This window comes from Dysidea avara, chromosome 1, assembly GCF_963678975.1.
Source record: "Dysidea avara chromosome 1, odDysAvar1.4, whole genome shotgun sequence".
Lineage (NCBI taxonomy): Eukaryota > Metazoa > Porifera > Demospongiae > Dictyoceratida > Dysideidae > Dysidea > Dysidea avara.
Genome location: NC_089272.1, coordinates 63,555,371 through 63,581,096, shown reverse-complemented (window position 1 = coordinate 63,581,096; position 25,726 = coordinate 63,555,371). Strand labels below are relative to the sequence as shown.

The 25,726-nt window shown below is 37.7% G+C and overlaps 2 protein-coding genes across 2 annotated transcripts; one reads left to right on the top strand and one right to left on the bottom strand.

The window, feature by feature from the left end:
- Positions 1-1,909: 1,909 nt before the first annotated feature.
- On the bottom strand, positions 1,910-12,871 carry LOC136240683 (probable serine/threonine-protein kinase drkD). Its single transcript, XM_066031708.1, has 4 exons — positions 11,773-12,871; positions 11,619-11,720; positions 2,254-2,592; positions 1,910-2,188 (listed from the first exon to the last, which is right to left on the bottom strand). The coding sequence occupies exons 1-4, from the start codon at positions 12,811-12,813 to the stop codon at positions 2,060-2,062; spliced, it is 1,611 nt and encodes a 536-aa protein (XP_065887780.1). The 5' UTR covers positions 12,814-12,871; the 3' UTR covers positions 1,910-2,059.
- A 2,108-nt stretch (positions 12,872-14,979) lies between these two features.
- Positions 14,980-25,567, top strand: LOC136240784 (uncharacterized). The gene is made up of 5 exons (XM_066031826.1): positions 14,980-15,311; positions 15,408-16,102; positions 16,415-16,546; positions 23,018-23,098; positions 24,428-25,567. Exons 1-5 carry the CDS (start codon positions 15,050-15,052, stop codon positions 25,430-25,432), a joined length of 2,175 nt encoding a protein of 724 aa, XP_065887898.1. The 5' UTR covers positions 14,980-15,049; the 3' UTR covers positions 25,433-25,567.
- The last annotated feature ends 159 nt before the right edge of the window (positions 25,568-25,726 follow it).

Below are 25,726 nucleotides of genomic sequence, written 5' to 3'. Positions count from 1 at the left end.
ATACTTCTATACTATGCCTCCAGCTATGTCTGTACTACAAACTTGACCACATTCTGATGAGATTCCATACTATAATTTAATTGTAAAGTTTGTATTGTTATAGTAGTGTTCATACTTATATACCCTCGGTAGCATGTAAAATTATGTATGTAGCCACAACTCATGATCTACTTGCCATCCCAACTTCACACTTACTGTCATTAGATAAATATTTGAACAAAAAATGAAAGTAATTGAAATATCCTTTTTTGAAAAAAGTAAGATCAAAGGAAAAAGTCACATTTTTGTGGTTTAACCTTTTCCTTCGAGTAATTATAATGAATTATATATTACTTGAAAGAGAATTTAATAAGCATTCCAAAAATCTAAACAGAAAGATTTTGTGACAATCACTGACAAAGTTATGGCCATTTTATTAAACCAGTCTAGTATTTTGTAATAAACTTGGAGTGGTCATATCTTGAAGGGAGATCACTAGAATGGGCCAAATTTTGGTGTGAGAAAGTTTCTTAGCAGAGTCCATGTCTATGCCAAATTTCATGAAAATCCAAAGGGGTCGGGATTGTTTCTTGTTGATTTGGCATAGAATGACCCCTTAGCTTCTGTAAACAGGATAGGACTAACTATTTTTAGGTTGGAGAACTAGACATTTACTATAGCAATTAAGTGTGTGTTCTATTACACAGTCAAGTGAATAACTGCTCTGTTAGAGTATCTCGAGTGTACAGTACTATACGATGCAACAAACTTAAGTGAATTGCACTGTGCCGTTAATTGATTTGCAACTTTATCCATTGGTGCGTATCAGATTAGTATCAGTAGCAATGGCGGATCCAGGATGGGGCATTTGGGGCAAATGCCCCCCCCCCCCCCCCCCCCCTCACCTCACCTTGTGGAGTAGCCATATAGCTAGGCTACTTCGTTTTGGTTAAAATAGCTACTAAACTTACATCAGGCCTTATAACTCATGAAAATATGCACATTTTAATAGCATTTAATATTACAAATTCACCTAAAACCAAAGCAAATCAGTCTAACTATGAAATTGTCACCTAGTACTTTTGTGCGTACTAAACGCCTCTAAAAATAATTATCGTGTTGCAAGACGATTAATAGCCTTTAAAGACTTCACATCCATCTGCAAAGGCAAAATGGCTAAATCAGTAGTGAGACACTACAAAAAGGTGATCATTTGCTGTTTCAAAAATACAGCAACTAATACTAGAATCCAACCACTTACAACTTAGCTTGTTTGTGCCCCTCCCCTTGCCAGCTGCTGGATCCGCCCCTGAGTAGTATAGACACAGTTGGAATGCAAGTGGACAGCCTTTGTGCTTTTATGACTATAATCATTATCATGATCTCCCTCATGAATATGAGAATTGTAGCTATTTACATATGTGACAGTAGTAGCTTTTTAATAGTGTTCATGAATTGAAAAAAGTTCAAAAACAAAAATTAGGAATTTTAAACTAGAGTAGAGACATTGTAGCACTGCTACAATAAAAAGCACTGGATCGGAGTAGTACATAATGTCCAGATACTGTAAAACAATAAGAAGTGAATATTACTACTGTGCATTTTGATTGTAGAATCTTCGTAGCACAGTAGGGATATTCACTTCTTATTGTTTTAAAGCATCTGGATATTACTTACTACTCCAATCAAGCTTGTTTCAGTACTCTTATTGTGGTGGTACTACACAGTCCCTACTCTATCTGTAATTGAACTGGCACACACGTGCTCGGAAAATGGAGGTCCTACAGTACCACAATTTTAACACAACTAGCTACCGTGAAATGCAAAAAAATAATTGTGTCTCAAACTGAAACAATTGTGCCTCCGGTTTTATAGTGATTTGAACATCAGTGTAGTACGATAAACACCCTGCATTCTGTAAAAGGCGATATATTCATTGAGAACCCTATTAGAAATAATTTACAAACTATTTGCTGTACAAATATAATAATGTATTTGTGTATATCACGATATGTATAAGGAAATTGCACACTATAATTGTCGCTATGTTACTAGCCACAGAATTAGTTGTTGTTAACTGTCAGTCACTCCATTCCTCTTCATCACCACTATCTTGTGATAAAAGTAAATCTGCAGCTAGTTCCTCATTTTTATCACATGCAAAGTATGTCTGTATGACTAGATCTTCAGGATAACCGAGCATCTTTAGCTAGAAAGGAAGAAAAGTGTACGATATTGCATGTTGTATTAAATTTAAAATAATTACTTTTTTACCCTTTCAATTGCTTCTAACTCCTGTTTTTCTTCGAACCCCGTAGGAATCTGTGGCTGCAATGGTTGTGGCTGCTGTGGTTGTGACTGCTGTGGTTGTGGCTGTTGTGGTTGTGGCTGCTGTGGTTGTGACTGCTGTGATTGTGGCAGCTGTGGTTGTGGCTGCCACAGTTGTAGCTGCCATGGTTGTAGCTGCCGACGTCGTTGTGACTGCCGTGGTTGTGGCTGCCGCGGTTCTTGTTGACCTTGAATTGGAGTAGGACTTTGATGTTGCTGTTGCCCAGCTGGGGCAGGGGAAGCCCCTTGTTCCTCTGGCTGTTTGTATATCCTTCCTGGTATACCCTGTGTGTAACATACAGCAATGATAACTAACAGTGTGATGTCTACTAGTGCTGCTAAGGTGATAACACTGTAACAAAAGCATATCCAAACTGAAACAGCCAAGTTGTAAAAAAGGACGGAGCTCTCAAAAAATCCAGGGCAAAAAAGATGTGAAATCAAAGGTGGCAGCCAAGAAATGGCTGTGATGGTAGGTTGATGACAAAAATTTTAATAACAACAATTCAGGTGAATTTGTGTTGCTTCCTCCAAGTTTCCTCCAAGTTTCACTAGGATTTGGCACAAAATTCACTTGAATGTCATTATTAAAATTTTTGCCATTAACCTACCATCACAGTCATTTCTTGGCTGCCACCTTTGATTATACAACTTTTTTCACCATAGCCTTTTTGACGGCTGCTCCCTTCTTTTACAGCTTGGCTGTTGTGGTTTAGATATCACATCTTTTTGTACAAAGCCAGCCATAAGCTGGCTTTGGGCTTACTTTTATCTTGTTTTTTGTTTCTTTACTACAGGAATTGTTGAACAAGAGTAAGTATCTATTGTATGTATAGCTGTGTTTCTGATTAAATACGATACTAAATAAAATGATTATCACATAGGTGACAATAAGGTGACTTGTTTGTAGCTGATCTCTCCACAGGGTGACTTGCTTCTAACTGATCCCTCTACCTGGTGACTTGAAAATGTAGTTGAACTCTCTACAGGGTGACTTGTTTCTAGCAGATCTCTCTACAAGGTGTTTTCTTTGTAACTGAACTGTTTATAGGGTGACTTGTTTGTAGCTGAACTCTCTACAGGTGACTTTTTTTGTAGCTGTACTCTCTTACCATTGTGAGATGTTCATCGTAGCATCCCACTGCTAGATCCACCATGCATGAACACAGAAATATCACTTTTAGTATCTCAAAATTTCTTATCTAGAGTATGAAAAGTATGTACAGTAATAAGCAAATGATTGGCTGAATTCCCGGCACAGGCTATTTCCTTTAAAAATTCAAGAAACGAAGCACAAATTTTTTGAATTCAAACTGCCCCACCAGCCAAGACAAGAAAACCAACTCTTTCCTGTAGCGATGTAATAAAGTTGAATTCATAGTCTGCCTATGCTGTTTAGTCTGGAAAGAATCTGAGACTTCTCACCATCTGGGTGATGAATGTCAAAATTTTCTACAGATTGTATCGTACTTTCTAGCTATTTCCAGTGATTTTGTAGGCTCAATAGCCATCAATTACAGTGTGGCATCAGAAGTGTTGGAAAGGACTTTAGAGCCATTGACAGACCCTCATATAATGAAGCACAAAATTTTGATGCTCTTCACCCAGTCTTAGATCCTTTCCAGGCTAACAGCATAAACAGACTATGCATCCAACCTTATCACATCACTATGAGGAAGAGTTGGCTTTCCTTGTTTTGGCTGGTAGCTAGAGCAGTTTTAACTCAAAAATCCGTGTTTCATTTCCTGAGTTTTTGAAGAAAGCAGCCCTGTGCCAGAAATCCAGCCAATCATTTGCTTATTGCTGTGTGTGCTTTAAGCTACAACAGCTCTAGATAACATCTGGCCAAGTAGCAAGTTTCATCCAGTCCTTTGTGTGGAGCACAAAATTTAAAAAATAAATTTTGAGACACTAATACAGTGGAACCCCCACCCCTGAATGGCAGACAGCCTCTTTATAATGGACAATCAATAAAGTCCCAAATGCAACTTCCATTGACCTCTACATTTCGAGTACTGTTCCTTTCCACTATGCCAGTGCCACCACTGCTTGCTACCAACTTCTCTTGTTGATTGATTGATTGATTGTGTACTGGGATAGTCAGCTTAGGCTGACGTTATGAAGCATCACAGCTTCTGAAAAAAATTGTACATACATACCATAGTGTAAAGTAATAATTAGTCGTCCAGTAATGACAATCAAAAATGACATAAAAATCTGGTAGAGAATGTATTATTTGAATCAGATTCAATGATCTCATGGGGTAAATTGTTCCAATCACGGATGGTCTTGGAAAAATACTCTTCTGATAGTAGGTGTTGATGACCATGGTACCATTGTAGTGGAGTGGGTGGTAGTGTTGTGGCATGTCAATGAATGTGGCATTGTTAACAAGATTATAAAACATAGTTAATCTGTTTTGTAGACGGCGTTGTTCTAGTGAAGTGTATGGATATCATTTCAGATACACTACTTGTCAAATAATAGTCCCCCATAACTTATCTAGCAGCTCTTCATTGAATCTTCTTGAGTTTATCAATCAAATATTGTCAGGGTATATTCAAGAACTAGTCTTACAAGGGTAAAGTAGGCAGTTTCTTTGACTTCCTTGGTGCATTTGTGAAGGTAGTTTAGGACTTTGGCTGCTTTATTCATTGGGACCATGTCATGGAGCTGTGGAATCTGACACCTAAGTAGTCATGTTGATCCGTGATATCTAATGCATGTTCATGAATATAGTAGACTGTAGGGGCTTGTTTCAGTACTTTTTACCATGTGCTATGGTCCCTACTCTAGTTGAAAATTCCAAATTTTTTGTGTGTACTTGTTTGTTAACAACAATAATTATTCACACATACCACATCAAAAGAAAGAAATGGCACTGTGCCACAGCTTTATCAATTGTCTGAAAAGTGAAGTATCCATTACGCTTCATTGTCAGCTATGTTCAACCCCTTACACAGCATTACAAATCAAAAACTGTTCAAAAAGCACCACTGCAATCCAAGCATACCGCATCAAAAGAAAGAAATGGCACCACGCACCCCAGTTATATTAATTATTGTTTGAAAAGTGAAGTAACCACTATGCTTTGTTGTCAGCTATGTTCAACTCGTTACACAGCAGTACAAATCAAGAACTGACCTCTGCAATGAAAGTATCCACTATGAAAAATACGGGCGATTTCTATTATGAAGGGAAGCCATCATGCACTACCACCAAATCGACACCTTTCACTGTCAGCAAAGATGAATGGGACTCAAAGAAGGACTCTGGTAAGTACATAAAGAATACGTTGTATGTACTGAGGTATGCCAAAAGGCATGTGTCTGGCTCCAGGTATGTTACAGATCCAATTTTGGAAACTAATAGACTGCTCAGAAATTACCAAAAGTGGCAATTTCAGGTAACCAAAAGTAGCCTTTTCCGGCAACTTTTGACGGCTCAAAAAGTTTGGGCAGTGGAGGAAAGATGCCAATTCTGGCAAGTTTCTAGTTGCTCATAATTGCCATCTTTGGCATTTATAAGCAATTCAAAAGTTGCCAAACTGAAAGTGTCCAAAATTGGCAACTATTGTTTTGCTTTGAGCAACTACAACAAAAGGTGCTCCAAAGCTACCAAATCTGGTAGTAATTGTATTTTTACTTATAAAGGATGATTGATTGTGGGATTTAGTTTACCAAAAGTTACCAGAAGTGGAAATTTATTAATGCTGAGAAATTAGTGAACAATTCAAAAGTTTCCAAACTTGGCAACTTTTGGTTGCCAGAAATTACGGCAAGTTAGTTATTTCTGGCAATTAAACATATTACTTTTTATGCAATGCAAAGTTGGAAGTTTTTGCGACCAAATTGGTAAGTTCTTAACTACACAGAATTATCACAGCCATTAGACACTTTTCAAGCTGCATAAATATTGCCAAAACTGTTCTGAAATTGGAATTGTCTGTGATGCTTTGAACAACAACTAGATGGTGCTTGAGTGTTATCCCACTTTAATTATAATATGCAATAAATGGGTTGATTTAGTAAATGCAAGTTAATCAGTTTCTACAATGTAGAAGATTTGAAGTTAAGATTGTCCATATCACATCTGCTTCTTAATGATCCTTTTACACCTACGCTTGGCCAAGGGTGTAAATTCCTTGTGTCGTTGGTTGTTGTTTTCTTCTTGTACAATTTCATCATCAACCTCCTCTTCATTGTCTGATGACATAGGAGATACAGAGGCCTCTATGTGTTCTCTTCTCTCCCACTCTTCTTCAGCTTCCTCCTCATTGTGACTTAGCACTTCCATAGAATTGCCATTGGAGCTACCAATTCGATTGCCATTGCCATCGAGTTGCAATAAAAATATTATTGTTGAGTTATTTGTAGATTTTAACTGCTTAAAATATGAGTGTGATTAACAAGCTACTGATGAAATGTACATATCTTATTTACTTGGTTAGATGCCTCACCTTCGATAGTAGCTGCACTTGAGTGGTTCCATAATCAATTTTAAAAACTTAAACATCGTTTTATGAGTAGCGTAGATTTTGAATAATTGCCAGATCAATTTGACAACTAAGGTAGTGAAGACTGTGGCATTTAACCACATAAACACGGAACTTATTTTAAGGGATAACTATAATATTGTTCTTTTTAATATCAGTCAGGTTGTTGCAATCTAGTGCAGTCACAATGCCTTATTACTTTTGGCAGGCTAGTATGTTTACTTTCAAAAGTAATCTTTTTTGCCAAAACTGGCAATTTGCCACCTACAACACAAACTTAAAGACACCTTCTTACCTGCATAAAAATTCACTTATTTTTTGTTATTCTTCTTTTCGCCGCACTTTAGAAAAATAACTATAACTCATGCATGCTTTAGTTGATTTTCTTCAAATTTGGAGGGCAGTTGAAACTGATTGCCCGAAGAGATATAATATTTGCAACCTAGCTGTGTAGGTGAATAGACTATTTACGTGGTATAATAAGCATCTTCTTAAAGCATCAACTTCTTAATTGAAGTGATTTTAGTCACTCTGAAGACACTTTTCGGTTTGATTCTACCTAACCAATACTGCCAAGGTGCCATAATGGGATTGTGAAACTGGTTTCTGGTCATTTTATTTTTTGTGTGCACCTTTTTATGATTCCTAGTATGTGACCCAGTCTGAGAAAACTGGTCTTATTGCCCATGTCAGCAGATTCAATTCTTCACCCAGGACACAACAAAGCTACATGAATACACTATTAATTCCACAATCAATATCAGCTAGACTTGAGTGGTCTGGTTTTGCTGGCTGCTTTTCCCAAGCCCATTAACAATCCGTACATGCGGTCCAGGGCCTTAATGGAGCTCTGGTCAGCCTGGGGATGACTGTATGTGGCTGTACAGCTCTGTGGTGTTGAATAAGTACCTCTGCTGTGAATTTCCTTTCATTTTAGCCAATTTTGAGATCGCAATGGCCCAAAGCTTGGCCCAATTCATCCCTACGCCTTCCTTTTCAATTTTTGAACACCATCTTTCTCACCTTCCAGGCCCCCTGCCTTCCACCCATTTTGCAGCTCGCCTGATACAGTCAACCTCAGTTTAAAAACTATCTAAAAAGGCAGGAAACTTAGTTGTTGGCTACTTGCACAGTGGGTGCTGTGGAAGGTAAGGAATTGGTGTAAAACATGTGAAAATTTGCTACACATAGCTTCAACCATTGGCGAGGTACAACACACTAAATACTTAAAACCAGCGTTTCTCGATACTTTTAAAGAGGCGATAAGCCCGGTTTTCTCAGACTGGGTCACATATACAGTCCTACTGTATTGTACGATGTACTTTCAATAAAATTATATAACAATTGCAAAAATTGCCTAAAATGGAAATTGTGAGCACCTCAAAAGTTGCCAAAAGTGGCAACTTTTTGTTGCCAGATGTGGCAATTATATAAATTACCAATTTTGGCACTTTTGGGTATCAGAAATTGCCATTTTTGGCAAACTACATCCCACAATCGATTAGTTCGTCATCCTTTATAAAAGGAGTAGTACACTTATTACCAGAATTGGTAGCTTTGAACACCATCTTGTGATTGTTCAAAGCAAAAAACAAAAGTTGCCAATTTTGGAAACTGTAAACACTTTCCAGTTTTGTTAATTTTTGGCCTGCTCAGAAATTTCCAAATATGGCAATTATGAACAGTTTAAAACTTTGTTTTGCTGCTCAAAAATTGTGAGCAGTTCAATTTTTGGTTGCCAGAAATTACCATTTTTGGCAATTTCTGAGCAGGTCTAAAGTTGCCGTAATTGGTTTGTAACATACCTCCTGGCTGAAGCAACGTTGAACAGTGAAAAAATCAAACCCGTAGCCTTAGCCGTTATTGAGTTACACTTGTCTGAAGGCATCAGTCAGTTACTCAGTCATTCACTAGAAAATAATATTTTTTTAATATTCCGTAGCACCTTCTTGAAATGGTTTTGGGTCAATCTGAAGTCTTGTTAGGGCTTAGTTTTACCTAACCAATACTGCCTCATTGTCATTAGGGAAAAGTGATACTGGATTTTGGGTGATGTTTTCATGGGACATGCCCACACCTTTGTGGTCCCTATTTCCAACAGTTACATATAAATGATGAAAATAGTCTACAATAATATTTCAGATCAAATTTTTGAGGAGAGCATTTTCCTACACTTTCCAGTGTGGCATCTGCTGCTCTATTGCATCTCAGCTAGTTTGATAGAAGTACGATTGTGTTTACAGCTGATTTTACTGTTTTTGTGATTTTACTGTTTAATAACAATCTTGTGGTTTACACTGTGTAAACAGAAATACCTCAATTGAGTTCCTTAGTTCATAGGGAGCATTTTGATATATAGTTACTAAGTGAATATCTTTTCAGGTTGGCTAGTACAGCCCTGTTTTCGACCCATGGTATGCTCTGCTGGCAACCTGACAGTTAGAGGGTTAACTACTGTTACTTACAGTGGTTGACCGCTCTATTAGAGTAGTTTGGTGTGGTTGCCTGTTCTATTAGAGTATCCATGTTGAGAAGAATTTTTACCATCAAAATCGTCATAATTATTGTCTTGAAATTTTTTACAGTGTGTTAATACGACAATACCGATCATGCCCAGTTAGGTTTGTTTTAAAACATTGTTTGATAGAATTTTGAATTGTCACCTTCACAAATCTGCCAAAAAGTCTGATACCACTTATACCAGACATGGGGCCAAGTACATTTAAAAGTACTTAAGTAAAGTACAAGTACTTTTGAATTTTCCAAGTACAAGTACAAGTACTCCAGCAGCAATCAAGAGAGTACTTAAGTAAAGTACAAGTACATGCTGGAAGTACTTAAGTAAAGTACAAGTACATTTTGCTGTAGTAAAATATATGCTGTATTCAGTGTATTGTAGTATGTAAGTGTGCCTAGGGGGGTTGGTTTTTGTCAACTATTCTCTCTTAAACTCTTAAAACGCACTGACTTGAACAACAGCATTGGCGACATCGTTAATCGTGGCAACATGATACACAGTAAGGTTGGGGAAGGCACTAGAAGAATCGCAAGAAGTTGTAAACTGCACCTTCATACAATTTTGATATTCTCATTGTACACCCACTGTGTACAAACTATGTACAATGTTTGCAGTACTTACAAGTACTTTAAGTACTCAAGTACATACAAGTACTTAGCAAAGTACTTGAGTATAAGTACAAGTACATTGGGAAATTAAGGAAGTATTTAAGTAAAGTACAAGTACTTTCAAATCTGTACTTAAGTGTACATAAGTATAAGTACTCATGTACTTGGCCCCATGTCTGACTTATACGATTGTTTATCAATACGTGACCGGATCTGCAAAAACCTGACATGATCGCACATTTTTTGAATTCCTGTTTATTAAATATTTATAATCTACTTAACCAAGTGTACCCTCTGGCTAAGTTTCAGCTTCATACGCCAATAACTTTTGGAGTTACAGCCCTACAAAGTAGCAACAACAGAAAAATCAATTTGTACAGCAAGTATAGGGAAAAAAAAATTACAGACGCTTATTAAAATGGTTGTAATTTATGAACAAATTGATACACAGAGCTGTAATTTGCACCATCGTGTTTGCCATGAATAGGGAAATCATTTACTGGGCAAGGTTGTCCTTATATCACCTTTCTTCACTGCAAAATTTGTGAAGAAAAATTGATGATGTATGATTGCTTTGACATGACATAACCAAATTCCCATAATGTGTGTGTCCTTGAGTCTACAGCAACAAAACAAAGTGTTCCAACTCCTCTTGAGTAGGCAAATAAGATGATTGAGGCCAAGATACAACAACAAAGTATGTATTTGTGCACACCAGAGAAACACGTGTCTCGCTCGTGTCACTTGTAGTTGTAGGCTGGTAGCTTGTATTTAGAAGGTTGGACTTACTTTATAGTTTGTAACGAACAAATGTAATATGTAATATTATTACTAGTTACAGCCCTCAGAGTAGCGAGTAATATGTAATTCGTTACTTTTTTCAATAGGTATTATGTAACTGTAGCACGCTACATCGCGTAAAAGTAACAAGTAATATGTAACTAGTTACATTTTTAGTGTAACGACCCCAACTCTGGATATTCAGGTTTTTATTGTTAGTCCCTTCCATTACTAAGAAATAGGCGTTCAAAACATTTATATTTTTTCAATACTACGCAAATACTTTACTCATTTTATTCAATGCTTTATATTGTAAATTTAGGCTTGTGCGATTGTGTCAGGTTTTCACAGATCTGGTCACATATGAACAAAACAATTATTGTAGTAATATGTTAATAGCCACAGAAGGAAGCAAAAAATAGAGAGCATAATCATATGGCTTCATAATTCAACAGTCAGTGAAGAAAATGATGGCTAACCAGCTAGGCACTGTTTGTGATCCACAGTGAATTATGAGCACCTGTAGCTATACATGTAGCTGTTACCTGTAGTACAACAATATAGTCCATGTTGTCGTTTATGGGTATTTTAATATTACAGCTACTAGCTACATTACAAGCCATGCATGTGTTCTCCAGCTACATGCATACTGTATCTACTGTATTTGTTCAGTCATGCTTGTAAAGTAAACTAGACGTGTGCTACAGAATGCATCACATGTGTGGTAATGCTCCCGTGTGCTACCTTCACATGTGTGGTGGTGCTGCCTTCACACATGTAGCCATGTGTACACAAAACCAAACTATGTGTACGCGTTGCCTTCATGTGTGTGGAAATACATGCAACACACATGCACTGTGAAGTTATATTTGAACATTTTCTACCACTAATTATAACCATCATGACTCACTACTCTCAATTTTGATGTTTTTTCTGCTGGTCCATTTCCTTTAGGAATTACTCTGTTAAGCTGACTGGCTACTTGTTGTGTTGGTACACTCCTTGTGGAGGACTATATAAGACCATATATGGTAATGATATTATTAGTGACAAATAACACTTACCAGCTGCTGCTTTAACTGGCCAACTTCAGATTTCAACTCTTTGATTTCTCTATCCTTTTCATCAATTATTCTATCCTTCTCATTCCTCAATTTCTCCAATTGTTGGCATAGAGTGATAACACCTTGTGGGGATTCTTTCATGTAAACATCTTTGTTGACTTGGATCCTCTCACACACAGCTGCTATGGTTGGCCTCACAATAGGATCATTATCCAGACACTCCTTAACCAGTGGCCTCAATTCTTCAGCCTCTCCTGTCAGCTTATTCACATACTGCTGACGACGCTTTACCTCAGTAAAAGCCACCATCTTTCTGGTCTTGGGGTCGAACTGCACTTGCTCTATTGGACGAGGCCATTGTTGGTTAAATGTGTGGAGGATTATTCCACCAAAAGAAAACACATCCATGGGAGGACCGTACACTGGAGTGTTGGCTAAACTCTCAGGTGGCATAAAATCAACGGTTCCTGGAGCTTTGGTCATTGTCTTTCTACTATCAGCCTTTATCACCTTGGCCACTCCAAGATCACTGATCTTTGCCACATGATGTGCCGTCAATAAGATGTTGTTAGGGGAGAGGTCTCGGTGAACAATGGGAGGATCATGATTGTGAAGGTAGCACAGGCCAAGGGAGACATCATGGACAATTGACCATTTGACATGGACAGGAATCTTCTCATATTTATCCACCAGTGAGGTCAAACTATCCGCCATCATCTCCATAACCATTACTGGTAGCCGCATCCTTCCCTGTACTCTGCCCGCCCCCGCCACAGAGGGATAATAAACACCTAGGAACTGTATAACGTTTGGATGGCGTAAATTACTGCATTGACGGCACTCCCTCATAAACGACTCGACGGTTCGCCGAATTTGCTCTTGTCCAACTCCTTCCACCAGAATGGAGTGGATCTCTTTGGCCGCACAGATTGTTCCATGATAGCTGACAGCGTAAACTCTCCCGTAAGCCCCGCGTCCCAGTTCGTCACGATTAAGTGACGTCACTCCCCTCAGAACTAGAAAATCAACACCTAAAGCCATATTTCTTCGCAGTGATAAACAATAGTAACTGGTCTCGCCGGTGGCCTGCAACAGTCTTGACACGTGATTTAAAAGTAAAAACTTGCGGAAACTGAGTTATAAAAGGTAATTATGAATATGATTAATTTTACGGTTATGCCGGGGTATAGAGAGACTGGGTTGCAGTGGCGGAGGAAGTAGCTAGCCATTTTAGGTTTTACATGTCTCAGAGTTCACAAGAATGCACAATTTGGAGCATATCACCAACTTTTTAGTCCAAAGCATTTAAAACAGGCTGTTAGTGCAGCCTATAAAACTCTTTTGGCAATGTTGACCAGCTATACGGTTAATAAACATACAGCATTTATAAGTTACTAGCTATAGACAGATGTTTAACATCATGGGGCAAGCTTGAGGTAGTTTAATTTGTGTGTTTGTGTGTGTGTGCGTGTGTGTGTGTGTGTGTGTGATTTACTGGTTTTATAGCCAGTTGTATAATATTGATGTGTCTTGGTATTTTGTAGGTGCATGGTGATCTGAATTGTGTGAAGAAGGATAATTTGATATATGGTAGTGGAAAAATGTGTGTATTACTAAGTGGAAAGTGAAAGCAAGAATTCAACATTGAGAGGTCATTTACATGGATTTTGGAAAGCATGTAGTGTGCATAGATGCTTGATACTAACATTGAGTGTAGTGTTTTAATGCTGATACTTTAGTGTAAACATATTTATAGAAGTAAATTAACATTAAAAATTATGATTTTAAAAATGAAGTAGAGATCCAAGCGATAAAAAGTAGTGAAACAAGAGATGAACAATGGTAGTTATTACAGCATAGCTCAGTGGGAAATCCCTACTTTGGCAATGAACACAAAATAATTGTTATACCATGCCAAAGTAGGGATTTCCCACTAAGCTATGCTTTAATAACCGCTACCATTGTTTATCTCTTGTTTCACTACTTTTTATCGCTTGGGTCCCTACTTCATTTTTAAAATCATAATTTTTAATATACTATTTTGTTTAGTTTTTTGTTAAAGCATACAGCTAGCTATAAACGTGTGACTGTTCTACTAGGGTGACTGCTGTATTAGAGTATCTCGAGTCAGCTTGCAAAAGCAAGTTTAATTATCATTATACGAGCTTTATAATAATACATGCCAGCTTGGTTTAAGCCTTAATGTCATAATGGTGGTAGTGCATTTGTAGCTGACTGAATTATAATCTAGCCACTGATACCTCCAGGATGATCTGCATTACTATGATCCACCATCAGAAATTTGACCCAAGACATTATACAATTGCCGTTCTGTTAGTACATTTACTATGCTTATGAGCTTTTAGCAATTGAGTTGCAAAACACTCTAATACAGCAGTCACTGCTATACTTACGCCACGAAAATCATTAGGAAATCTGTGGTCTGCTAACCCTTCAATTACAAATGAAGAGTGTTCTGCAGCAAAGGAATTCCATTTCCACCCATTTCTCCATTTCTCGTTTCCTGTTTCTCCATTCCTGGTTTTACCATAACCCCTGCTGATCTCATTGGCTACTTTCAAGCACGCTAGTCAACCAACCGGAAATAGAGAATCGGGTGCCTTTGGGGAATCACCCTGTTTCTTTATTCGAAGCGGCTATATTTACGGGCCCATAACGTAGGCTATATTTACGGCATTCCTATGTGCGCATGTGCAAGCATCTCGTGAGTTATTTTGTTACATTTACTATTATAAAAAGACTTAGAAAAAATCGTGACACAAAGGTATTCGAAACGAAGAAAAAAGGTGTGATGTGACGAAGCTCGAACCCACACATCCAGGTTTGGAGTACCCATGATCTACCACTGTACCACCGGTACTTGCTGGCTACTCCTCTTGTTTTTGTAATGTAAAATACTATATATTCCAACGCATACCAGTGAAGAAGAAACCAAAGCTGAACCCGACCCTAACCCTAACGTTAACCTGACGTTTGCCTGTTAAACACAATGATGACTTTCACTGTCTGTATGCCGAGACGCTCGCTTCAACCCTAGCTCGCCTCGAACTCACCCAAAAACTTACCTTCATATAACTAGTGTGTTGACACTCGAGTTATACAACAAACTACCGGCTAAATAAGTATTTGCACCGTGACCGACTAAGTCACGAGATGCTTGCACATGCGCACTTAGGAATGCCGTAAATATAGCAAAAAAATCCTACGTTACGGGCCCGTAAATATAGCCACTTCGTTTTTCATTTGTGTCGCGGTTATGGCAATTCCAAGGGCTGGTCGCATTGTCAATGATTTGATTCTTTATGATGTAAATCCAACTGGTGAAGAAATTGGTCGGGGCGCTTATGGAAGGGTGTTCGCGGTAGACTATCGAGGAACACTTTGTGCCGCTAAGGAAGTACACACACTGCTACTAGAGATGTCACAGGACGAAGCACTTTATAAGATTAAAAGTGATTTTCTTAGTGAGTGTCAAACATGGAGCACTCTTCGTCATCCTTGCATCGTACAGTTTCTTGGTATGAGTTGTACCATAGATAATATATATTATCTATATTATCTATGGTTGTACGTGCTTTAAAGTGACCTATTTATATCATATCCGGCCTCCACAGGGGTGTACTATCCAGCATCAGACCAGCACAGGTTTCCAGTTATGGTAATGGAGAAGATGGAACAAAGTTTGAGCGGTCTGGTGGCGAAATTCACTACCATACCATTAAATGTGAAGCTGTCCATTTTAGATGATGTGTGCCTCGGTCTAAGGTATCTCCATAGCAGGAATCCTCCGATTGTACACCGTGACCTCTCTCCTAATAACATACTACTGGGAGGTCAGCTGAAAGCCAAGATTACTGACCTGGGTGTTGTTAAAGTGATGGAAACTACTGAAGATGGTACATCAATGACCAAAGTCCCAGGAACACCAGCTTTCATGCCACCAGAGTCTGTGACTAGAGGGTCAGCATATGGGACCCCATTGGATATATTTTCTTATGGAGGAGTGATTCTTTACATTATTACACATGTATGGCCTGAGCCTAGTGATCGAGAGCAGCTTAATACTCTTACTGATAAATGGGATGTTGTGTCGGAGTTGACAAGACGACAAACATACATGGACAAGTTGATTGGGTGTGCTGCAGAACTGACTGAATTGGTAACATCCTGTTTGAATGACAATCCCAACAGACGTCCTACAGTGGTGGAGGTATCATTTGAAATTAGAAGAGTAAAACAGATTTATAGTCAGAAAACTGGTCATGATGGGATGAGCCGTCTTGTGTGGTGGGCTAGTCTACAAGATGAGGTTTGTTATCTATTATATATAATATGCCTGTTTGAAATACAAGATGGGTATGCAAATACTATTCCAACTATAGATCATGCACTAGAATGTAACTATTATTATATTTAGACTTTAATTTAAATTATAATTGTTATTTTACAGGGATATTTGTTTTTTTTGTTGTTTTTTTTTAGTTATCAGGCCCAGGTCCTGGTACAATTACTGGGATCCTACTGTAATCTTGTTTGACAATTGTCACTCATTTAGGATGAGTGGATATCACAAAAAAATGTTTTTTTCTGTTTCTGTACTGCATATCTTTGTTGTATGCAGATAACAAATGAGTTAGAGAGAGTTCATAATGAGCTGAAGGCAGAAAATGAGTCTCTGAAGACTGAAAATGTCCAGCTAAGTAGAGTTAAAACTAAGAATGCACAACTGCAACTTGAAATTCAACATCTAAAGGTTAGCTGTTGTATTTTGTTCACATTTGGTATTGTAATAGAATTTATTTTAGTGAACTTTGCTTTTTGTGGCTTCTTTTTGTGTTATTTGTAGTTGTGTGGCTTATTCAGCATCTTGTTGCATAGTTTTGTGCTAAAACATAGGACAAAAAAAGCATGGTACTCAATGGAATGAGGCTACATGTTCTTTTCTATGCATGCAGGTATGAAATAATTTTTTGGGGGGTCTGCGCATTAATATATTTAATGTTAGACATACAGCAAAACAATAGTGAAGTAGTCAGTCCAGATATACTGCTACACATTGCACATTTGCTGCACAAAGGTGTAGCAAATTTTGTAAACTAATTGAGCCACCAAGTGTGTGACTAGGTATAATGAGACGTGCATGCAAAGCATGCTTTTTGTATGTGAACAAGTAGCTGACCAAACTGCTATAAGTACTAAACAGGTTGTGTGCATGATCAAACACCTGGTGTCTTAGAGAATGAGTATCCAAAGCAATTTCATTGGAGAAACTGCTCTAATCAGTCCATGGCATAGAGTGACTGCTCTATTAGAGTATTTGAACTGAAACCATCGTTTATGTACCTCTATAAATATAAATATATATATATATATTTGTCAGAAACAGTCCCTTTTTCTTAATCTTTAGAATCAGCTGTTCTGTTTAGTGGTTGAAATATCCCATAGATCAAATCCATTAATGCATGCAATAATTCACCTTTTGTATTACTTGTAAAGCGTATAATAATAACCGTTGCCCATAGCACCCTGAATTTCCCATTATTTTTAGGTAACAACATCTGAAGCAACTTCTCCAAATTTTGAAATGATAGCATACATATGTCATAAGATATGACATTTTGAAATTTGTGATTTTCCATGTATATCTATATGTAAGGGGGGTACAGTTGCCCCTTCTGGGTAATTACATAAATTAGGTATTTCAGCATATGGAGAAGCCAAAATTCCAAACAATTCATATATCAATTTTACATAATTTGTAGGTGTGAATGTCAACAATAATCTCTCCAAGCTTTAAATAGATAGTGTATATAGATCTTAAGATATAAAATTCTTTGAATCCCTTGATTTGGCAACTGGTGTCTCTCACATAGACAATGTATGGAAAATTGCAACTTTAAAATGTCATATCTGACTTATATGTGCTATTCTTTTAAAACTTGGAGAGGTTACTTCAGACACTGACATCTACAAATAATGTAAAAATTAGGTTGCTAGGGGCAACAGTTAATTTTTTCCTTATTATGAAAATTTGTCTATTCTCACTACTTTCACTCGTTGGTAAGTATTAATACAGCATGAAAATGCTATTACAATGGAACCTCAGTTATCTGGACCCCACTTATCTAGATCCTCGTTTACCATGTACTCTACACAGCTGCATGAGCAGTGCTGGTGCTTAATGCTTGGTCTGGCATTAAAATGTTTAATGTGGAGATGACACTGCACGTAGGGCTGGGGCAGGTACCAATGTTAGTTATATATATATATGTGTGTGTGTAGTAGTTGTAACATGGTCATGAGTGATTTGCCTGAAATATACGTACAAGCACGAGGGCGCAGCCCAAGTGCGAGTGTGTATATTTCAGGCAAATCACAAGTGCCCATGTTACAACTAATATATTCCACTTGGGTGACTCACCTGCAAGTGTACATGGAAACTGCAGGAATGCTTTGTGAGTGTATTTTTATGGGACCATGTGAATTTTGATTGTGGATAACGTCGCAAGAGCAACGACAAGACACTGCTGAGAGGCCGAACATAAGTGAATCGTCACAAGCATGCGGATCGCTTCGATTGTGGGTACGCAATTAAACACAGGAAGCTCAAATACGAGCTGAACAGTTAGTAATGAAGCTTAAGTGACACTATAAAGTATTTACTATACCGTAAAGTCGGGTTGTTAAGTGCATGTGTTTATAATTTTCGGAGAAAACGCTTTGTGAAAATCATGCAATCTGTTTGGCGCGTATGTCTAATAATTAATTGTGGTGACTGTAACATGGAATCATCACATTGTGAGAGTGGTTAATAGTTGCCACGCCAGTGTGTAAGAATATTTGACTCCATTTCTGGGTGAAATCCTTCGTGATAAACAAGATTATCACTATCCAGATATTTGCTGTATACATAGCATAGGGAAACCTCAAGGGAAACGTAAGTGCTTGAGGAGACATTAATTTTTTAGTACTCTCAACTTTTCTTGACATTTCTTGCTATGTATAGCTTTACCGCTGCATTTTCCCATGTGCGCTTATCATCCGTGGTTAATTGCAAGGAATGTGTATGTGCTTAAATAATATGTGACCATGATTAAGCTAAAGCAGTGAATATGTTTACAGCACTGTAATGGCCTAGTCAATTAAGCACCACGCCCAGTCGGATGCCTGTCCTACAAGTTTAATAGAATAGCATATAGCTAGTAAATGTTTGCATGCATGCAAGCAGCATTTGTTTACACTATAGCATAGGTAGCTGTAGGCCTTGTGTGCATACACTTTTCATATTTTTCTTTGATAATGTCTCACATGAAAGTGAGCATGTTCCTTGTGTGTGTGTGTGTTTGTAAAGTTGGATGCTATGCCCAACCATCAAATATTGGCTGGCTACGCCCCTGCCACTATTGTGTTGTATCTGTCACTACTGTGACATATTGCGTTGATTTGGGGATCATGCCTTCACCACCTAATAGCCTCGCCAGGGGGCTGTCACGTTGGTGTATGTATTTGGTTGTATGTGATGCAGTCCTAGTTATACAACCAAGTACTAAGACTAGTACGAAATGCGGTTAAAATTATGTCATAAATAATAATAATGAATGAAATAAATAAATAATTAATGTTTGGGAAACTACAAGGCCTGTGAACTTGCACTAACCAGGGTTCAACTCGCCGGTGAACAAAGGCATAAACGTATAATAATTACGCCTGTTCATGCTGATGACTCGAACGAACGTGTAATTCTATATAATGCCCAGCACCACACCCATGATTCCAAAGGCTGGGAGAAAAGTAGTGACCAGGAGAGACTTGTCTACTAATCATTTTGTGGCCAGGTTTTTGTTCAGACAAGTGCCAGTTGCCGCTGTAAGCCGTCCCAAGTCGCCATGCCAGCTGTCAGTACATGCGTTCAGGTGGATTATTAAGAGGTAGACTTGACTATGTTTTCATGTTGCAATACTGTTTGCATTGCTTTTCTGTACTGTGTTTGTATTTAACTACCCAGTAAATATTATTTCCTGTTGCTGTGAAGTGCCAATCACTACTGTAGCTGCCATTCAGTGTCTGCACACCACTGATGTGCCATATCCATGAGAAGGCACTGCTACCTTTCACAGTGATCTGCTGTGCATTTTATTTCATCTTGCAGTGTATCCAAGACACCATCTTACCATTTTTTGACATATCGGCCCATCTTATACTTAAAAATGTAACTCAGTGGATGAGTCAGATAATGGTTGTGCGTGACACATAGTGGAAATACTCGGCTTCTTTTGTCTCAGATATCACTGTGGTCTGCCTTTTGGCAACTCCAGCCATGTTTTAATCCATCACCATGATCCATGCTCATTTAAACAACTGGTATCACATGAGGAGGTAACAAATTGTGTACAGATACATAAATTAATATCCTAGACTTAATTAAGCGTTTGTTGGTCAGTGTGAATTCTTAAGACCTGCTATATATGTATAACATCTGATTATAATTGTATTTATGTGCCAACACGCACACACTGTACTGGTCATGCACTGCCTTATTGGTAGGTTGTCCCGTTGGTAATTGTACTTGGTTGTATTTGCCCCGGGCCTAGTTATACAACCAAGTACTAAGAATAATATCAAATGCGGTTAAAATTACATCATTAATAATGAATGAAATAAATAATAAATAATGTTTGAGAAAACTACAAGGCCTCAGTAAAGACATGAACTAAGCGGGGATAGATTCGCCTGTGAATGAAGGCACAACCGTATAATAAGTACGCCTGTTTGTGCTGATGACTTTACCGTACATGTAATTCTATATAACACCCGGCACCACACCTTGTTTAATTACAGATTGCTCGAAGGAGAAGATTAGTAAACGTCGTGGAGAGGCCAGGCAACATTACAAGTATGTTTAAATGCTTGTGACTGTGTATTTTGTGTGCAGGATATGCGCTCCAGGCGTCATGCAGTGAACAACCAGCTGATGACCAGTTGGGATACCAGCTGATACGCTCATAAACAACCAGCTGGAACAACAAGGTAATGAGTAATGTAATACTTGTACCGGTAGTTGTATTATACATCTTCATCCTTCATCTGGCTTGCTAGCGGCTGGAATTATTTTCCACTCGGCTTAACTACTACTCTACTGGTGAGTCTGTAATAGCTAAACAAGAAGCCGATGCAGTGCTGCATATACAACAATGTGTAACTATCTCCTGTATGTTGTGCATGGCTGTATGCATAATATTATAGACTGTAATCACTGTGCCAATGCCACACCGCTGATATACCGCTACATCATCTGTGGCCTCTAGTTACAACAGACTCTGTTGTGCCATATTGGCTTGATTGGGATCAATTGCTAATTGTGCCTTCATCATATCCCTTATTCTGCATAGCCTCACTTCACTGCTGAGTCATCTTCAGAGACACGTCACACCTACAATAAATATATAGTTACTAACAATATATCTAACTTAACTTGGTTTTTGTGTAGGTTGTGTTTTAGTATTGTGGTTTTCTGATGCCAGTTAAACTCCCTTGCCTGTGTACGTATGCATATGTATCATTTCCACAGGTACACGCACACTGCTCTGAGTGCTGCCTATGGCACTGTTTATACTTGCCCAATGGGTAGGTTGCAACATTGGTGTATGTACTTGGTTGTATGTGATGCGGTCCTAGTAATAATAATACGAATAATAATAATATGAACAAAACAGCAAATTTCAGTTTTGTCCCAAATACACATACTGTTTCCCTTTCACTTGATTCTTACTAGTGGACCAATACTCATTGCAAATAACCACCAGAGGGTTGTTTTGAGTTGGAGGATACTTTCTAAGGTGGTTTTTAGGCATGCATTCTATTAGAGTTTTTGCAAAAAAATGGGCGATTCCTATTATGAACCCACTATTGTGGTTCATGATAAGACACTCTAAACTAGTACCTTCAAAGTATAAACGTCCTCAGAGTCAGTGTTAGAATGACACAATAAAAACCTCCTTCTCAAACGTTTATACTTTGAAGATGCTAGTTTGGAGTGTCTTACTATAACGAAGAAAGGGGAATCAGATCAGGAACTTTTACATATACCCTAGCCTAGCAATACTACCCAAACTCCTACCTATAACACTCTAACCTAACTTGTCCTAACTCTTAGCTAATCTGACGTTATCCAAAAGAAACCAACAAGGTGAGAAAATATTATAGAACCAAGAAGTTACTAGTCACTAGCGGCTTGTTTCTTGTGAGAGTTATTTTAACAATTACCTTGTAATTTCAGAGTATAGGCACAAAATTAAGCAGGTGATTTCACGAATCTTGGTATGCTGTAAACCCTAGAATAGTTCCAGCATAATCTTGAGAATAATAGGTCTCCAATTTCGTGAGAATAATTCCAGAATGATAGAATGGTTACAGGCATAATTTTAGAATAATCGGATGACCACGGAAATAATCGGTGAATTAATGGGTGTGTCTCTTCTTGATTACCTAGAAGAAAGAGTTAAGCTACCACAAATGATTTAAAACTGACAGGAGTGCTAGCTGAAAGGAGCTGAAAAGCCTCTAAAGACGATATACTCTAATAGAATGCTAAAATACTCTAATAGAGCAGTCAGATTGTTTCATGTTTAACAATCTGCAACCAGCATCAGGGATTTAACTGCATGATTATCTGCAATTCTGAAACTTGTACATCTTATACTAGTGTATCTTCTTCAAGTCTTTGAGCATTATTATCTACCTAACTTAGTAGCCATACAGTAGTTACAGCATATTATTGCAATACACTAATAATTAAATACACTTGAATTATTACTGTAGATAGCTATTCTAAGTCTGCTGTAACTATTATGGATATAAAAATGATGTGTAAGGTGGAATGCTTCAAATATGGCTATTATAATTTGGACAAAACTACTTATAGCAGCATCTTGAAAACTAAGTGACTAGCCACAGATATATACTGAATGAGAATAATTATGGAATAATAGGCTGGATACAAGAATAACAAAAAGAATAATAGGAGAATTTTATGGGAAATTTTGGAAAGAATAATAGGTAAAATTTTGGGCATAATAGGCTCAGGCCTAACATAGAATACTAGCTACATTCATCAGTGGAGTTCTCCACCCAAACTTAATACCTTGCTATGTACATTTTAAATCTGCATTATACAGCTTCATGTAACTTCAGTGTGGGGTCTTAGTCTACTGTGTTAACACAACAGGTAGCCAGTCAACTTAACAGAGCAACTTTAGAAGGAAAAGGTCAAGGTCAACCAACAACAAAAGCATCAAAATTGAAAGTAGTGAGTCATTAATCATAGAGTATAGTAGTACTACGTATATACTAGTACACAGAAAAATTTGGAATTTTCAACTATAGTAGGGACCATAGCACATCAATAAAAAGTACTGAAACAAGTTGGAGTAGTGCACGATATTAAATCACAGTAAGTTAAGAGTTAAAGCACCACCGCGCGTGTGTATGGAAAATACAGTATGAGGGGGTGTGTCGAGAGGCTAATACAGCATGAGGCGAAGCCAAGTGCTGTATTTGCCTTGAGACACCCCCCGAGTACTGTATTTTTCGTACACACAAGCAAGGCGATGTTTTAAGTGTTATATTGTACTTCCTGGTTGCATCTGGCTGGGAGTGATTTTCTCTAGTACTCAAACCACTGCGAGTTTCGGTGATAAGGATATCAATAAGTGTTCGTATAATCTATTTCTAGTCGTAGAATGAACTAATAGAATTAGTTTGGCTAGTTTTAGCGATTTATAATGTCACACACATGATCAATCATGCTGTCTTAGTGGAGTCGTGTTTAAAAGCTTCGTGATCAGATGATCAGTAAGTGTTTATACAATCTATTCCTAGCCGTAGAACAAACTCGCAGGATTAGTTTGGCTGGTTTTAGCGATTTGCAGTGCGTTTATTATGTAACATTCCTTAAATAAATTCTCCGCATAACTGTATTGTATTTGCCCAAGTGTGCTGTATTTGCCCAAATAAGCGTATAACTGTACTGTATGACTCATACAGTACAGTTATGCAGTTGATTGGGACTGTATGGACAATACGATACATGGCATTGCTTTAATCCTCCCACACAAAGTACAATATAGTAATAAGAAGTGTTATATATATCCCTACTGTGCATCTCCATTATGGTATCTTCTTATTGTTTTACTGTAATTTAATATTGTGCACAACTTGTTTCAGTGAAAATTCCAATTTTTTTGTGTACTTGTTTGTTAACTTTTTTTGTAAAATAAAATTATTATGACTGGTGAACCACACATGCCACATCAAAAAAAAAAGAAAAGAATTTAGGCTATATGGTAGTTAGTTAGTCAGCCAGTCAGCATTAATTCTGTTAAATATATAGAACAGTTTTAAGAATTTGTTTCAAGGGTTTAGGGTTGCTCTGAAGACACTAAGGACTTGGCTATGCCTAAACAATACTGACAAGCTGTTGTAATAGAAAAGTGAGACTGTTTTTGGTGATACTGTAGGTCAAGAAAGCCCAAACTTACATGATCCCTAATTTTTATACCGTATACTGTATGATATTTGTACTGCAAAGTAATGAATCGTGTTTACTTCACTCTTCAACTCAATATTATATACTCAGGAGGCACCTCCATTAATGCCAACACTTACCAGTGGCCGATACCACATAAAATGGACTCAGCTGGCCAATCTTCCTGCTCCAATATGGGATGCATATGTTGCAGTACAAGACAAGAAGATATATCTTGCTGGTGGAGGTAGTCGAATTGATGATGCCTTTGATCAAGTGTATGTCTATGATGTTAACACTGATCACTGGGGTCAGTTACCACTTTCTGGTCACTACCTTGGTATTCCTTGTATTATTGGTGGCAGACTAACTATTATTGGCGGACGCCTGGGTGACACCAGTACAAGCACCAAAAAGGTTTCGACATTTGATGAAGCTAGTCAAGCTTGGACATCGTATTATCCTGACCTTCTCTCAGTTAGAAACCGACCAGGGGTGGTTACTTATCTGGAGTATGTCATCATTGCTGGGGGTACAAAAAGCAGTCGAATTGTTTATAATGACATTGAAATCTTAGACTGGATAGAGAATTCTCATTGGAGGGCTGTATCCATTAATCTTCCTGAGCCAATGTGGAATTTTACCCCTACTGTTTCTAATGATTACTTGGTCATAGTTGGATTCTGTGATGCTAGCCTGAATCGAAGTGAAGATGCCTACAAGATACCAGTAGCCAATATCACAAATGCAATAGGTCAGCAACAGGCAATAAATGATTCCACAAAATGGATTAAAATGACTAGTGCAATTAACACATTTTCTGCTTTGATTCCCAATTCAGTTCCACCAATGGTTGTAGGAGGAACTGATGAATCTGGTACAATACCAACATCAGATATTATGATGTATGATGATGCTAGCAACTCATGGAGAAAAATTGCTTCATTATCATCTGCTAGATCTGAAGTAGCTATAGCAACCATCAACAACAATGCTATTATTGTCTTCGGAGGATGTACTAGGGGAGGAAATTCATTAATTTCAAAAGTAACAAGTTTGAGTACTGTCGAGCTTGGACAAGTTAAGATCAACAAACCTACAATAATACAGTTTTGAATCCATGCATGGCAGCTTTTTATAATTGTAATGTGTATGTGATGTTACAGTATGTATGATTTGCTTACAACTATAAACTCTTTATTTGTTTGTGAAATATGTAGCTAAAATGCTACAAATAACTGCCAGATATATTTACATGCATGTCTTAACAAAGTTTAATGAAAATTAACTACAAGTGCACAAAAATAATTTGGAATTTTCAACCAGAGTAGGGACCATAGCCCATCAATAAAAGTACTGAAACAAGCTGGAGTAGTGCACGATATTAAATCACAGTAAAATAATAAGTGT

Bases quoted from the DNA above. Each gene is read 5' to 3' on its own strand.
- LOC136240683 (XM_066031708.1), bottom strand. From the start codon at position 12,813: ATGGCTTTAGGTGTTGATTTTCTAGTTCTGAGGGGAGTGACGTCACTT. The intron at 11,721-11,772 runs GTAAGTGTTATT...GGTCTTATATAG, and splicing joins GCCAGTTAAAGCAGCAGCTG to TCCTCCACAAGGAGTGTACC. The intron at 2,189-2,253 runs GTAAAAAAGTAA...CTTCCTTTCTAG, and splicing joins AGTTAGAAGCAATTGAAAGG to CTAAAGATGCTCGGTTATCC.
- LOC136240784 (XM_066031826.1), top strand. From the start codon at position 15,050: ATGGCAATTCCAAGGGCTGGTCGCATTGTCAATGATTTGATTCTTTAT. The intron at 16,103-16,414 runs GTTTGTTATCTA...TGTTGTATGCAG, and splicing joins GGGCTAGTCTACAAGATGAG to ATAACAAATGAGTTAGAGAG. The intron at 23,099-24,427 runs GTGAGTCATTAA...TTATATACTCAG, and splicing joins AAGCATCAAAATTGAAAGTA to GAGGCACCTCCATTAATGCC.